Genomic DNA, 15,471 nt, shown 5'->3' with positions numbered 1-15,471 from the left:
GGAGTCAGTTGTAAGCAGGACCACGAGGAGGTCCTTCCCAGCTTTCCCTGGCCCGCTGCCCCCACCATATTTTAATAGACCATATGCTGGACTTGCACTCTCCCATCAAAACCAATAGTCTGTCTTTTGGCATGAGGACCGCTTTTCATTGGGCCAAGAGCTCAAACTGCCTCCTGGCTCTCTATAAACACTCGTGGTTCCTTTTAATTTAAAATCTTCTAACGTGTTAATAAAAATAAAATAAAAAATGGCTCCCAAAATAAAAAAAAAATTTCCATATTTCTTCCTACTGGGTAGAAGTGCTGTTGGCTAGGAGCTGAGTTATTTTAACATAACCACTGACTTCTCTGTTACAGGGATGAGGCCTGTTTGGGGATTGTTATTAACTACCTGCTGATACCAGGATTTGATCCCTCTGAGGTTTTAGTTTCCCCTTCAATTAAAAAAACAGAGAAGAGGGTAAGATGTAGTACTAAGTTGCTTTCATTGATAATTAGAAATTTTAGACCTAGGGGTACAAATATGGAAAGAGAACAAGAGTTTTTCTTTTTTTTCTTAAAAATTGAGATAGTGGTTTTTTTCCCCTGTTACATATGTTAAGAAAAATTTTAGCACTCATTTTTTTTTTCTGTCTCAGTTTCTTTTATTATAGGTGGGCTAATTTTAATCACCACAGAAATAACCATTAGAGTAGATTAATAACCCTTATATGGTAAATTAGGGTAAAAAGGAATTTGTACATTATTTTTGCAGTAAGTAATAATGAATATGAGGAGTTGAAATAAGCATTGGAGGATTTTTGGTGAACTGATATACAGTGAAATAAACAGAACAACAAAAATACATATAATGACTATAAAAATATAAATTAAACATATTGACTTTAAGAAAGTTAGCACTTATTTTTATAAGATTTTGAGTTCCATTTTTTTTTTCCTCTCTCCTCCTCTCTGCTGTTATGAAGATGGTAGGCAGTTTGATGTGGTTTCTATGTGTGTTATCATGTAAAATGTATTTCCATGTCAGTCACAGTCATGAAAGAAGAAACAGATCAGAAGGGGAAAAAAAGCTTGAAAAAGAGTAAGGTAAATGAAAAAAAAAAATGCTTTGATAAGCATTTAAATGCATCATTTCTTTATCTGGATGTAGATAGCATTTTCCTTCTGGGTCCTTTGTACTTAGGTTTGCTTTTTTGTTGTTGTTTTTTAAATTTTGTTTATTGTGTTGCTAAGAAGAGCAGAGTCACTCGTAGTTGATCATCACATAACGGTGCAGATGCTGTGTACAGTGATTCCCTGCTTCTGCTCATTTCACTTTGCATCAGTTTGTACAAGTCCTTTCAGGTTTTTCTGATTGCACACTAGTATTCCGTTACTTTCAGATACCATATCTTTTCAGCCATTCTCCAACTGATGGGGCATTCCCTTCATTTCCAGGTCTTTGCCACCATGAGAAGGGGCTGCTATAAATATTTATGTACTCGTAGGTTCTTCCCCCCTTCCCCTTTTTTTCCTGAGACATTTGGGGTTCCATGACTTGCCCAAGGTCACACAGCTAGGAAGTGTTAAGTGCCTTGAGATGAGATTTGAACTCGTCTTCCTGACTTTAGTAGACTCCATCCACTGCACCAACTAGCTGCCCCCTCCTTTCCCCCCTTTTAAGATCTCTTTGGGATTTAGACCTAGTAGTATTGCTGGATCCATGGATATGCAGTTTGGTTCCCCTTTGGGCACAAGGGAAGAAGTATTAAGTGCCTACTATATGCAAAGCACTCTGTTAAGCACTTCACAAATATTATCTCATTTTTCTTCATAACAATGACAGGAAGCAAGTGTTATTATTATCCTTATTTCACACTTGAGGGAAGTGAGGCAGACATTGACTAAATGGCTTGCCCAGGGTCACATAGCTAGGAAATGTCTGGGACAGGATTTGAATTCAGGTCTTCCTGAATCCAAGCCCAATTTTCTCTCCACTGAACCATCTATCTAAGGCTCTAAATTTACAACTGGAAAGGAGGTCAAGCCTCTCATTTAACATATGGGGGAAACTGAGGCCCATGAAGGCTCAAAGTTACATGGACACGATTAGGATGATAGGATCCAAGATTCAATTTTGGAAGGGACTTGGGAGGCCATTGAGACCAATCCTTTCATTTTACAGGTAGGGACAATCTGAGTTCCAAGATCTGGTCCTTCACACGTTCCAAGGTCCTGCTGGTTCTGACATTCTGAGCTCCAAGATCCTGAGATCCCTCGTCCCAAGGTCCTGCTGGTTCTGACATTCTGAGCTCCAAGATCCTGAGATCCCTCGTCCCAAGGTCCTGCTGGTTCTGACATTCTGAGCTCCAAGATCCTGAGATCCCTCGTCCCAAGGTCCTGCTGGTTCTGACATTCTGAGTTCCAAGATCCTGAGATCCCTCATCCCAAGGTCCTGCCCGGTTCTGACATTCTGTGTTCCAAGACCCAGCCCTGACATCCCACGTTCCGAGGTCCTACTGGTTCTGCCGTTCTGAGTTCCAAGACCCACGTTCTGAGGTCCAGCCATTCTGACAACCTGTTTCTTAGCCGCCTCCCAAGTCCCTTTTAACTCTGCCATGCCCCAAAGTCTTTCCCAGCGCTGATCTCCTTTGTTCTGGGAGCTCTCACGTTATCTTTCTAAGGTCTTCTCTCAGCCTAATATTCTTTGGTTTCTCTGGTAGCCCACGTTCCCTCAAACCAGAGCCAGTGCTTAGAACCCCTGGTGCAGCCATATTGTGCTAAGTGCTAGGAAGACAGTCCTGAAGCACTGCCTCCCCTCTGGGAGTTTATATTCTACTAGAGGAGATGACATGTATGTATACAAACACACACATAAGGAAGTCCTGAGTTCAAATCCAGCCTGGGACGCTCACTAGCTATATTCTCTGAGCAAATCCCTTCACTTCCAAATCTATTGGAGAAGGAAATGGCAAACCATTCCAGTGTCTTTGTCAAGAAAACTCTACAAGAGTCAGACATGACTGAAAAAATGACTGAACGACAACAATAACAATTTAAACACAAATCAAATAAATACAAGAAAATTTGGAAGAAGGGAGCCATAGCAGCTGGGGAGGAGGTACGGGGTACAGATCCATAAAGAGCAAAGATTAGGGGCAGTGAAGTGGTTCAATGGATAGAACACACAGGTCCTGGGGTCCGGAAGACCTGAATTGAAATTAAACCCAAAATTTCATCATTGGGTCAAAGGATTTAAAGGCACAAAAGCCCATGCAGATCACCCAGTCCAAGTCTTATTTTACAGATGAGAAAATGAATTAGAACCTTCTCTAAATTACACAACCCCTATCACCTCTGTGACTTATTTTGTTTTTGCGGTTGTTATGTTTCTCGTGGAATTCTGTGAGTTCTAAAATATATTCCTCTCCTCCCCACCTCATAACAAAAATTGTTAAATGAAAGAAAAATAGCTACTCAATAAAACCAGCCTAACTAACCCAACGGAACAAAATCCCATCAACCCCTCTGGGCCCCAGTAGGGAGGAGTTGCTTCCTGCCCCAACCAGGGAGAGGTTCCCTCCTGGGAGATAATGCTATCTGGAAGGAATCCTTTTTTTTTTTTTTTTTTTTTAAATAGCAAATCCTGGCTTATAAGGAGGTTTCCTTGTAGTAATCCTGGAAGGCAGAAAGTACAAATGTTATCATCCCCATTGTACAGATGAATAGGTAGAGAGCATAGGATTAAAAACCAGATCTTCTGATTTCAGATTCAGTAGTTCAAGACAGAACTGCCCATCTCATCAAATGCAAGATGCAAAAATTGACAGACATTCAGATAGATAAAAGAGATGGATGGACAGATAGAAAATATAAATTAAATTAAATAGGAGATAGATAAATAGACAGAAGAGATGGATAGACAGACAGATGGAAGAGAGGTAAATAGACAGACAGATAAAATTTATTGTGTCCATCATGTGATGGGGCAGCATGTTGTAAGGTGGATCCAATAACAGAGTAGGAGCCAGAAGAGCTGAATTCAAATCCTGCTTCTTGAAACATACTGATTGTGTTATCCTGGGCAAGTCACTTAACTTATCAATACCCTAGGCAATACTTTTAAACTAGAAGTTGCAAAATACCAAAATGTACTGCTAGAGAGTTTTCCTTCCCAGTGAAATTACAGGTCTATTTTTTTTTTTTTACTTGCTAGCCCCTTCAGGATACAAAGCATTTTGTTCTCAAAGAACTCTAGACCTTCTACTTCATCTGAATCAATGACTTGTGATGGAAAGGGTCTTTTCCATGGTCCTTTCAGTGTATAAGGCATGAGGACCTTTTGTCTCTGTCAGCTCCTCCATTCCTTAATTAAGTTTAATACCCTGCAAAGGATTCAGATTTGGGTCAGTTATAGGTTAACTTCTTCTACTCCCTGGACAGGGCTCACACAAGTTATGAATTCTGGATAAAAATAACAAACTGAGCATAAGGTGGAGGAAGAGGCCTTGTTTGAGTGAGTATAATTAACTGGGATGTTGAGAGGAAGAGAAATGGTAGAGAATGGGAAGGGATGAGATGGGATAGGATTTGAGGGAATGAAGTTGTATTGGAATGGGATATATTGGAGGGAATGGGAAGATTGGAGGGGATGAGATGCATTGGAGGACATGGGATGGATTGGAGGGAAGATGGTGGGATTGGAGAGATTTAGGGTGGGATGGAAAATGAGACAGTTAAGAGATCTGTCAGTTTGCCTTCATGGCCAAAAGCAAACTTCAACAAATGAACCTCTCCATTTTTCCTGCCAATAAAAGCCCAGAAGCAAGAAAATCCATCCTGGCAAAACACGCATCTGTTGAGCTCCAGGCACTGGTATGATGTAAGTGTTCATTTGGCAAGCTGGTTCAAGCTTTGGCAGCTGAGCACATAATGTGGAGATATCCTCATAAACATAGATTTTATGGTTGATGCTAAGTCTCCAGGCCCCATTCTGGTTTCTAAGCAACAAGCCTAGTTGGGGGGAAGTGGGATGCCAGAAAATAAATATCACAGACTGTTAGGGGTAAAAGAGACCTTACAACACAGGATGCTGGAGCTCAGAAATACTTTAGAATTAAGACTATCAGGGCCAGGAGGAACGGTGGAACATGGAATGGCAAGACTGGGAAGGACCCTGGAACTGCTGGCCAATTGTTTCATTATATTGTGACTTCATTCGGGATTTTCTTGGCAAAGACACTGGAGAGTTTTCCTTCTCCAGCTCATTTTACAGACGAGGAAACAGAGGCAAAAAGGGTTAAGTGACTTGCCTAGGGTCACAAAAGCTAGTAAATGGATTTGAATCAGGTCTTTCTGACTCCAGGCCAGGAGCTCTATCCACTGTGACACCTCGTTCTCATAGAACCCTGGAATATAGATTGTTATATCTGGGAGGAACTTTAAAACACAGAATCTTAGGACCTAGAAAAGACCTCAGAGCACAGAATGTCAAAAGTTAAAGGGTACAAGGAACATAGTATGTGAGAGATGAAAAGGCCTTTAAAGCAAATAAGATAATATTAGTAAAGTTCCTATAGCATAGTGCCTGAAACACAGGAGGCATTTAATAAATGCTCGTCCATTTATTATTTAGTAATTTTTATTATGATTTATTATTTTTATTATTGTTCCCTCCTCCATACAATATGAAGTATCAGAACTGAAAAGAATTTTAAATACAGAATGAATGGATGGATGGATGGATGAATAAATGAATGAAGAGTTCAAAGAATGAATATTTTAACTGGGTTGGTTGGTTAGCTGTTGTTCTTCCTTCTCAAAGAGGACCAAAATGATGTTACTCTTAGAACTGAGTTACAGTGTCTGACTATGGTTGATTAAACCGACATGAGCTCAGAATGCTCTGCAAAGTTCAGATACAAATAGTCCCCATGAATATTTGTGGTGGAAGAAAGGTTCAGTAATGGCAATGGTTTGAAAGTGCAGCAGCAAGGCAAATGGCAAGGCTCGGTGTCCCCTATCTTACTGGAAGCATTGTAGGTGAGATACAGTAATTCATTTATTACATCTACTCATCAAAGCAATGTCACCAATCATGTCTTCTCTTCAACTGGAAATACCCAGGCCCAAGGCTTTTGGGAAGGGACACAGAACAAGGATCATAGTGAAATGGAGGTTCCAAGCTTCCTTCTATGAGGGTGGGAATGGGAAGGAATTTTGACATCAAACCAAGAAGGTGAACAGAAATTGGCAGGAAAGTTGTGAGAAGGGGAAATCCTGGTGAGATTTTTCCCCTTTGTCTCTCTGACCCATAGTCTCCTCAACTGTAAAATGACTAGGTAGGGCTTGTTGATATTTAAAGGTTCCTCTGACCTAAAGCAATTTTGATGAGTCCTGAATCCCTTGAAAGTCTATGGATCTCATCTCAGAATAATGTTTTTAAATGCATAAAATACAAGCATATAGGATTGTAAAGAAAGCCAATTATATTGCAGAACAGTTAAAAAAAATTAAATCTAGGTTTACACACTCCTGGTTAAGAACAGATTCTTGTTTCTCTTGAAAAAGAGCTTGATTATCAAAAATAAAAGGGGCTCGATCAGGCCTGAATGGCCTCCATAAGATTGATCGAGTTAATCAATATATCAGAATCTTGGGCATTTTTCAGGAACAGCTAGGACCACTCTCTTTGCCGGCCCTCTACTAATCAATATTGGCCAAAAAAAAAAAAATTCAGGACACTGGGCAATTTTTCCAAAAACTCCCCTATTACTGCTATTGCAATGGGATCAGAAATTCCCAAGTATACTTGATATGAATCAGGCAAGTCTAGTGATGGTCAGTGAGTAGTTAGTTGCTTCAGCCTCTTGGAAAAGACCCAAAAAGATACTCCACTACAGAATTTTATGGAGAATAGCATTATTCCCTGATCACGATGATGTCTCTGTCTTCCTTCCTTCTCTGCTATCACAATAAATTGCATTGTTAGTTAAAAATTTATTTTTCAGAGTTAAATAATTACACCCAAGCCAGGCTTCTTGACACAAGCACTCCATCAAAGGTATGTATTATTAATACTAACATTCTCCTGTCACGACTGCCCACTTAATTTAAAATGAATTATCCAATTAAGTTAGGAAGGGAAGCTTTCTACTTTCCAGGAAAATGCTCAGTCAGTGATTTTACCTTGACCATTCTTCCTTACTAATTAACGAAAAAATTGTTTCACAAAGCCTTTGCTTAGTGGAAATGAGTGATGTTTTTGTTCTGAACATAGCAAGAGATGGCTTTTATCCCACCTTTAACTCTCCGTGGGGAAAGGAGAAGCGAAACCTCTCAGCTGAAGCTTGTGCTTAGCATGTCACTGCAGAAAAGGAAGAACAGCAGCCCCAGATGTGAGGAGACACATTTTCTGCCTTTCATTAAAGATGTGGAAGACTGGGAGCCCAGAATGTTGTATACACTATTAGATGAAATCATTATGGTTTTTTCATAATTACTTAATTGTTTGGGATGAGGGATATATCTGGAAATGACTTCAATGTGAAAAAAATAGAAGTGAGCAAAAGAAGGAAGGAAGGAAGCAAGGAAGGGAGGGAAGAAGAGAAGGAAGAAAGAAAGGAAAGAAAGGAAAAAAGGAAGGAAAAAATAAGGAAGGAAGGAAGGAAAGAAGGAAGGACGGAAGTAGAGAAAGAAGAAATGAAGGAAAGAGAGAAAGAAAGAAGGAAGGAAGGAAGGAAAGAGTAAGGAAAAAGAGCAGGCAGGGAGAAGGAAGAAATGGATAAAAGAAAGGAAGGAAAGCAATGGAGAGAAAGAAAGAAGAAAAGAAGGGAAGGGAAGGAGGAAAAGGAATAAAGAAAAAGGAGAGAAAGAAAGAAAGAGAAAATGAGAATAGGAAGAAGGGAGGAAAGAAAGGAGAGAAGAAAGGAAGGAGGTAAAGAAGGAAGAAAAGAAAGAGATAAAGAAGGAAGTTAGGAAGGAAAGAAGGAGAGAGGGAGGAGAAGAAAGGAAATTTAATTGGTATTCTTTTTGCTCCTTACACCCACAGCACTCAGTCTCCCATTTCTAAGCCTATATGCATAGGGTTTCCTATATGCTTGGAATACATTCTCTTCTCATCTCTACCTCAAAAAAATCCCTCTCTTCATTGAAGAAGCAATTAAGTACCATCTTTTATATTGTTTCCCATCTACTAATCCCCTCTCTCTCTCACTACCTTCTATTTATATTTGTATTTATTCTGTTTCTATTTCTCTATATGTACATATTCTCTCCCCTGTTCCAATGTAAGCTTCTTACTAGTAGAGACTGTTTGATTTTATCTTAGTATTCCCAGTGATGACACAAAATAGACATTTAAAAAATGCCTGTGGATAGACCGATTCCATTTGCATTATTTCATAAAGGTCTTTCCAGATTCCTTTTGAATTTTTCATCCTTGACAGCTAGACACTCTGAGAACCATCTGTACGGTCCCAAGAGTCCCCTCCTCCACACTGATGAGACATAACCAGAGAGAAGCCAAAATTTCCAGAAAGTACAGGGGAAACGGGTATGTCAGGAAGCCATCCTTATGACCTGAATCCAAACAGAAACAGCATTTGATGCCTCACTTGAAAACCAGGTAATTATTTTCAGATCAGAAAGCAACCTCTTCAGAAAGTATCACACCGGCTGGCAACATCACCATTTCACAGTGGAAGCGCCAATTACAGAATCATAGAATCCCAAAGCTAGAAGACAGCTCAGGACTCAGCTGGCCCAAGCAATCCCTGAACAAGAACACCTCTTAATCGGGCCCCCAGTTTCTGCTTGACGCCACGACCTTCCGAGGCAGCCCATTTTACCTCTGGCTAGTCTCTCCATTAAGTAGTTTTTCTTTACATTGAGTTGAAATCTTCCTCTTTTACAACTTCTCCTTATTGTGCCTGGTTTTAGACCTCAAAAGCCAAGCAGAACAAGTCTAATTTCAATCCTCACAGCCTTGCAAACCCAGGGAATACTGCAAAATGCTAAGTAACCAAAATTCTACAAAATTTATAGAAGCCATAATCAGCAAGAAGTATTGTTATAATATGTTGGTCAGTAAGCATTTATGAAGACTTATTATGTGTCAGACACTCTGCTAAGTGCTGAGAATACAGTGCCTTCCCCCAAGGAGTTCAGCATCCAATAGCACAAATGACATGGAGATAACTACATACAAATAAAATATATATAAAATAGATGGCAGATGATCAAGAGAGGAAGGCACTAGCATTTATGAGGTTAAAGTAAGGCTTCGGTTTAAGGTGAGATTTTCTTTTTTCCCCCTTTTCTCCCTTTTCCTCCTCTCCTCTCCTCTCCTCTCCTTTCCTCTCCTCTTCTCTCCTCTCTTCTCCTCTCCTTTCCTTTCCTTTCTTTTTCCTTCTTTTCTTTTCTTTTCTTGTGAATCAACTGAGGTTAAGTGACTTGCCTAGGATCACACAGCTAGTCAGTATGCATTAGGTGTGTGAGACTGGATTGAGTCCTGACTTCAGGGCTGGTGCTCTACCCGCTGTGCCATCTAGCTGCCCCTGAAGGTCAGACTTTTCAGTGGAACTTAAAGGAGGTCAGGGAGGCAGGAGGAAGAGATGAGAAATAGCACTCCAAGCCTGGAATTGTCGGATGGAGCCCTTTGTGAAGAACCCAGGAAAGCCAGCAGCATCACTGGATCTCAGAGTGGCTGGCAGTGAGTAAGGTATAAGGAGATTTCTTCTTCTAACTAAGGTATAAGAAAGCTCTTCACGGTCATGTTAGGAAGGATTTTCAGAGCCAAGCAGAGGATTTTATATTGGATCCTGAAGGGAATAGGAAACCATTAGAATTTATCAAATAGAGGGCAATAGAGTCAGATCTGTGCTTCGAGGAGATCACTCCAGAAGATGAATTGGAGGAGAGACAGATCCAAGGCAGGAGCCCTAGTAGTTATTGCAACAATCAAGACACAAAGAGATAAGGTTCTACACTGCGTTGGGTGGCAGTGTCAGAGAAAAGATGGGGCAAAAAGGAAAGAGATTAGAAAGGTATATTAAATAAAATCTTTCTCATTGGGCCAGCGTTAAAGAACTAGTGAATGCCAATGGATACCTTTGGAACTCTAAAACTATTTTATTGAGGAACTGATATTAACTGAATACGGGAAAAGTCTCTTCCTCATGAACTGACTTTGACAAACGTGATGGATTGGATTGGCTGAATTCACAAAATATAAATGTGGAGCTAATATTTAAATCAATTACTTTAATCCTCTTTCAAAATCAGTCCAGATAGAGCAGCTTACGATGATTACTAATGTCAGTCTTTGAGCTTAAGACTTTAAAAATGCAAATGGGAGGGGAATAAGCTTTTATATAGCCCCTGCTACGTGCTAAAAGCTTTGCAAACATCTCACTTATTCAGGCTACCTTAGAGACAAACACTAGTAATAATTAACTTTAGGCATAGAGATGGCTCAGTAGATAGAGTGCCAGGCCTGGAGCCAGAAGGCTATGAGTTCAAATATGACCTCGGACCCTTACTAGTTGTGTGACCCTGGGCGAGTCACTTTAATCTGACTGCCTCAGTTTCCTCATTTATCAAATGAACTGGAAAAGGAAATGACAACCCACAATCTTTGCCAAAACAAAAAAAAAAACCAAATGGGGTCACAAAGAGTCAGACAAGAATGAAACAACTAAATGGAAAAAAAATTAATTGACATTTATTTATGAAACTCTTTGTGTACTATCTCATCCAAGCTGCCAAGCTCTCCCCTCTCCAAACACACCCTCCATGCAGCTGCCAAAAGTTGTTTTCAAACACCGAGGCCACCAGGTGGTGCTGTAGAGGAGTCTGGAAAACCCAAGTTGAGATTTCATCTTAGACATTTACTAGTTCTGCCATCTAGGATGAGTCACTCAACAGCTTTCTGCCTCAGTTTACCCATCTGCAAAGTGGAGATAATAATATAAAGCACCTCCTGTTGAAAGGATGATAAAATGTGATACTATTTGTAAAGAACTTGGCAAATTTTAAACTCTTTGTGTTTTGATATTTATTATTTTTTTTTAAAGTATCCTCTATTTCAGTCCCCTGCTCAAGAAGCTCTGACGGCTCCTTCTCACCACTAGAATCAAACACAAACCATTCCACTAGACATTTAAAGCCCTTGACAAGCTAGTTGCAGGCTACCTTCCAGGCTTACTATATATTAATCCCCTTAACTCATTAGTCTACTCAGACCCACTATTCTCTTCCATGTCTTTAGCCAGGTTATATTCCCAAAGCAGAATGCATTCCTTCCTCATCTCTCCCTCTCAAAATCCACATTTCCCCTTCCAAAATCCGTTCAAATCTTACTTCCAAGAGGTCCTTCCAGTAAAGGATCCTATCCCAAGGGGACTCTGTGTGTGATGTATTTCATCTATTTCAGCATCTACAATACTTAATACAGTGCCTGGCACACAGTAGGCACTTAATGAACACTTATTGACTGGATGATTTTGCAATACTTATATGTATACATGTTGTTTTCTCCTGTAGAATGTAGAGAACAGGGACTTTTTCATTTTTGTCTTCCTGGCACATAGTAGATGCTTGCTAAATTCTTAATAGTTGATGTATTAATTAGAAACTCCTCTATCAATGCATACAAGGAAAACAGCAACTCCTTGATAATTAACAGTACCAGAGAACTGCCCGTAGCACTCAGAAATTAAGTAGCTTGCCCAGGGGAACACAACTAATATGGGTCAGAGGCAGGAATAGAACCCTGGTCTTGCTAACTCCCTTCAATCTCTTGAATAACAAACTCAGCGGTATTTTACTTGCCCAGTCGAGCTCTGAGCATTTTTGCTTTGTTCAGTTCTATGAGAAAGCAGCCAAACCCCTCCTCTGATCTGGCTGGTCTCTGGCAAGAGTTTACCTTATCGTAGTAGTACCGCAGGGCGCGGCTCAGCTTATCGTAGTTCATATTCGTCTTGTTCTTCCGTAGTCCCCACAGTTTGGCCACTTCTTCTGCCTTAAGGAGTTTGAATTCACCATCATTGGAAGTCCAACAGATTAAGTGCTCATGCTTCTGGTCCAGCAGCAACTGCAACAGGAACTGCCACAGTGTGATTGCACTCTCCATACCTGCGGGGAGAGAAGGAGGCAAAGGTCAAAGAAAGCCAGCCGGCATTTTTTCCCCAATCTCCAGCTCCAAGGGAATTTCCAAAGCAATTATTGCTGGCACTTCCCTTGGGGAGACCAATAGAAGATTGTTTTTTGTTTTTGTTTTTAATTGCAAATCTTAAGCTGGGGGGAGCAGGAGTTAAAGCACTGGACCTGGAATCCATCCTCAGACACTTACTAATTATATGACCCTGGTCACAACACTTTACTGCCATCCATCTGTCTCAGTTTCCCCATCTGATAAATTGGGGATAATAAAGATACCTCCATCCAAAGTTGTTGTGAGGGTCAAATAACAGGGTGTGCAGATCTTAAGATGCTGTACACACGTTAGCTGTTAACATTTGTTATTGTTGATATTATTATTTTCATAATTATATAATAACATCCCCAATCCTCCAGCTGCCTTTTTCCTCAATGGAATTAACTTGTGGGATAAATTAAATATATACACATATATATACATATACATACTTGTATATAAATGCACACACACACACATATATGTCCCGCCTCTCCCAAACCACTCCCACACATGTCCATTCTACCTACCTACTCCTACCATGTAACTTTCTTGAGATCACAGGTTCTGTTTCATATGTTCTTACATACCTTCCCCCCATCCCAGTGCCTGGTATATACTGGGCGCTTAATAAATGCTCACTGACTGATTTAGTTGGCCCATTAATCAAGAATATTTAGTAAGCACTCACTCTGTGTAAGGCACTGTGCTAGCAGCTGGTGATAAAAATAACAAAATGAATTGATTGATGGATGACTTGTGAAGAGGTAGCTAACTGGTACAATGGCTAAGAGCTGAACCTGGAATCAGGAAGACCTGAGTTCAAATTGTGCTGTGGAGACCTACTAACCATGTGGGCAAATCACTTAACTTCCACCTCAGTTTCTTCCTCTATAAAATGGATATAATAAAAGCCTCTACCTCCTAGGTTTGATGCAAGGAGAAAATGAGAAAATATTGTAAAGTGCTTTGCAAATCTTAGAGTACCACTTGGAGGCTATTATTATTACAATTAAAGAGTAGAGTGATGCACTAGATTCAAAAATTCAGAGTTGGAAGAGACTTTAGAGACAAAGTTCAAAGATCCTTCATTGCTTCTTTCATGTTCAGGAAGGCTTAATACTAGCACCTTCCTTCTGTTCATTTTTTTTTTCCAATTTATCTTGTTTATGTCCAATTTGTACGTAGTTTCCATGTTGTCTCCTCCAATAGACTGTAAGCTTCTGGAGGGCAGGACCTGCTTTTTTTATCTTTTAGTATCCCCACGACTTACGCAGTCTGACAAATAACAAGCACCTAATAAATGTTAATTAACTGTCTTACTAACCATTAGGATCAAATATAAACTTCTTTTGGAGGCATTTAAAGCCCTCCATAATTGGGATCTGACTTTTCCTGTTTTTATTACCCATTATTCTCCTTCACACACTCCTCCTTCCAGACAAACTAGCTGACTTGCCATAGGTAATGACAACTGTATTGTCCCTATTTTACAGATGAGAAAACTAAGGCTAAAACTTTTGTTAAAAGGATTCATCGGAAAGTACACGATAACCCAAAAGCAGTCATTAGCAGCAGCAGGTCCATAAAAAGAAGACAAGAGTGGAGTGGAAAAGGCTCCTACAATTTAGTTTCAAGCGATCTGAGTTCAAATCCAACTTTGCTGTGAAGCCATGATCAATTCCCTCTACATCCCTTAGTCTGTCTGTAAAATTTCATTCAACCAACACTTAAGAAATGCCTGTTATGTCCAAGACAATGAGAGGCAGGATGAGGTAGTAGATAGAGTTGATCCAGTCTCACCTGTGGTATTGACATAAGGTAGACAGTAACTCTCTAGGACAAAGGTTTTTAACTTATTTTTAATTTCTTAGACCGTCTTGGCAATCTAGTTAACCCTACAGCCCCTTTTTCAAAGTCATGCTTTAAATGCATAAAATAAAATGCACAGGGTAACAAAGAAAATCAATTATATTGTAATAGCAGAAGCAAGTTTCAGGTCCCAGGGTTAGAAACCGGTCCCTTCTCCATTCCCCTTTTCCTGGATCTACAGAGCCGTTGCCAATGCTCATTGATGTAAAGGATTTATTTACTGGAACTTGTCTATATCACTAACATTAAACATAAGCTCTGTAGTTCCTACAGCACCAACCTTCTGGGCTGTTTTGAGGCTCCTGGATCTAGAGCAGGAAGGGACCCATCTAGTCCAACCCCCTCATTGTGACAGATGGGAAAACTAAGGGCCCTATAACTATTAAATTTATTATTTAGTCACTCTTGAGTGACTTGTATCTATTAAAGCTCAGAGTCAGTGGAACAACTGAACCCATGTTCTCAGACTGTGGAGTCCTGCCCATGAGATAAAGAGTTTGTGAACTTTTTAAAAAGACTAGACAAGTGTCAGGGAATAATTCAGCCATGTGGTCTTCGTTCTGATCCAGTGCTTCATCGCTCGGGCCATTAGCGCACCCAGCCTAGATTGAGAAGGATCAGAAGGGGCAGAGCAGATGGTGGTGACGTGGGCTAGGACTTAACCCAGCTGCCCCGGGAGCCCAGGAAAGCATTCTGATGGTCACCCTCCCTCCTCCGCGCCACTCCCCAGCTTCCATCCACACCTAGGAACCTTAGTCCCCAGATTAAGATCTGAATCTATCGATGACTCATAGTAACTAACATCCTCTTCAGGAGGAGTGACTCACTATCTCTGGCTTATTCTTTCTAAGGCAGGTAAGGCTCATAAGTTGACAGCTTTATTTTTTTCCTTTCCTTGAGATTACACAATCTACTCCTTTACTCAGAATCCATACGTGGGAGCTCCCATGTTCCTCCAAACATATACATCTTACACTGCCCGAAATCCCTCTGACACACACTCCATATGGGCCAGAGCACGTAATTACTGATTCACAGAGATAGTGAGACATCTGGCCAGGGATTCAGGAGATCCCTAAGTTCTGATAGCGGGTGACCTAAGTAAATCATTTAATTCCTCTGAATCTCACTTTCCTCATCCATAATTTAAGGGAAACGTAAATTCTAGTGCTCCCTTCTCAAGTTTGTTAAGAAAATCAGATGAAATAAAAGAAAATTATTGGATTTTTTATTGTTGTTTTTGAGGCAATCAAATTAAGGGATTTGCCCAATTTACAACTAGTGTCGGAGTTCAAATTTGAACTCAGTTCCTTAAGACTTTAGTACCAAGATCTATCCACTGTACTACTTAGTTGCCCTATCCTAAAGCTTTTTGAAAGTGTTAAATTTCCATGAAAATGCTGATTATCATTAATGCCCTGTGAG

General features: G+C 40.1%; 1 protein-coding gene across 1 annotated transcript in view; it reads right to left on the bottom strand.

Moving 5' to 3' along the window:
• The window catches only part of ELK3 (ETS transcription factor ELK3), a 93,212-nt gene that overhangs the window by 28,879 nt on the left and 48,862 nt on the right, over nt 1-15,471 (bottom strand). Inside the window, exon 2 of the mRNA XM_052001160.1 lies at nt 11,905-12,113. Within this exon, the coding sequence (XP_051857120.1) occupies nt 11,905-12,111 (207 nt within the window). The 5' untranslated portion in view covers nt 12,112-12,113. The remainder of the gene's footprint in view (nt 1-11,904; nt 12,114-15,471) is intronic.

This window comes from Antechinus flavipes, chromosome 5 (genome assembly GCF_016432865.1).
Source record: "Antechinus flavipes isolate AdamAnt ecotype Samford, QLD, Australia chromosome 5, AdamAnt_v2, whole genome shotgun sequence".
Classification (NCBI taxonomy): Eukaryota; Metazoa; Chordata; class Mammalia; order Dasyuromorphia; family Dasyuridae; genus Antechinus; species Antechinus flavipes.
This window is presented reverse-complemented; position numbering and strand designations above follow the sequence as displayed.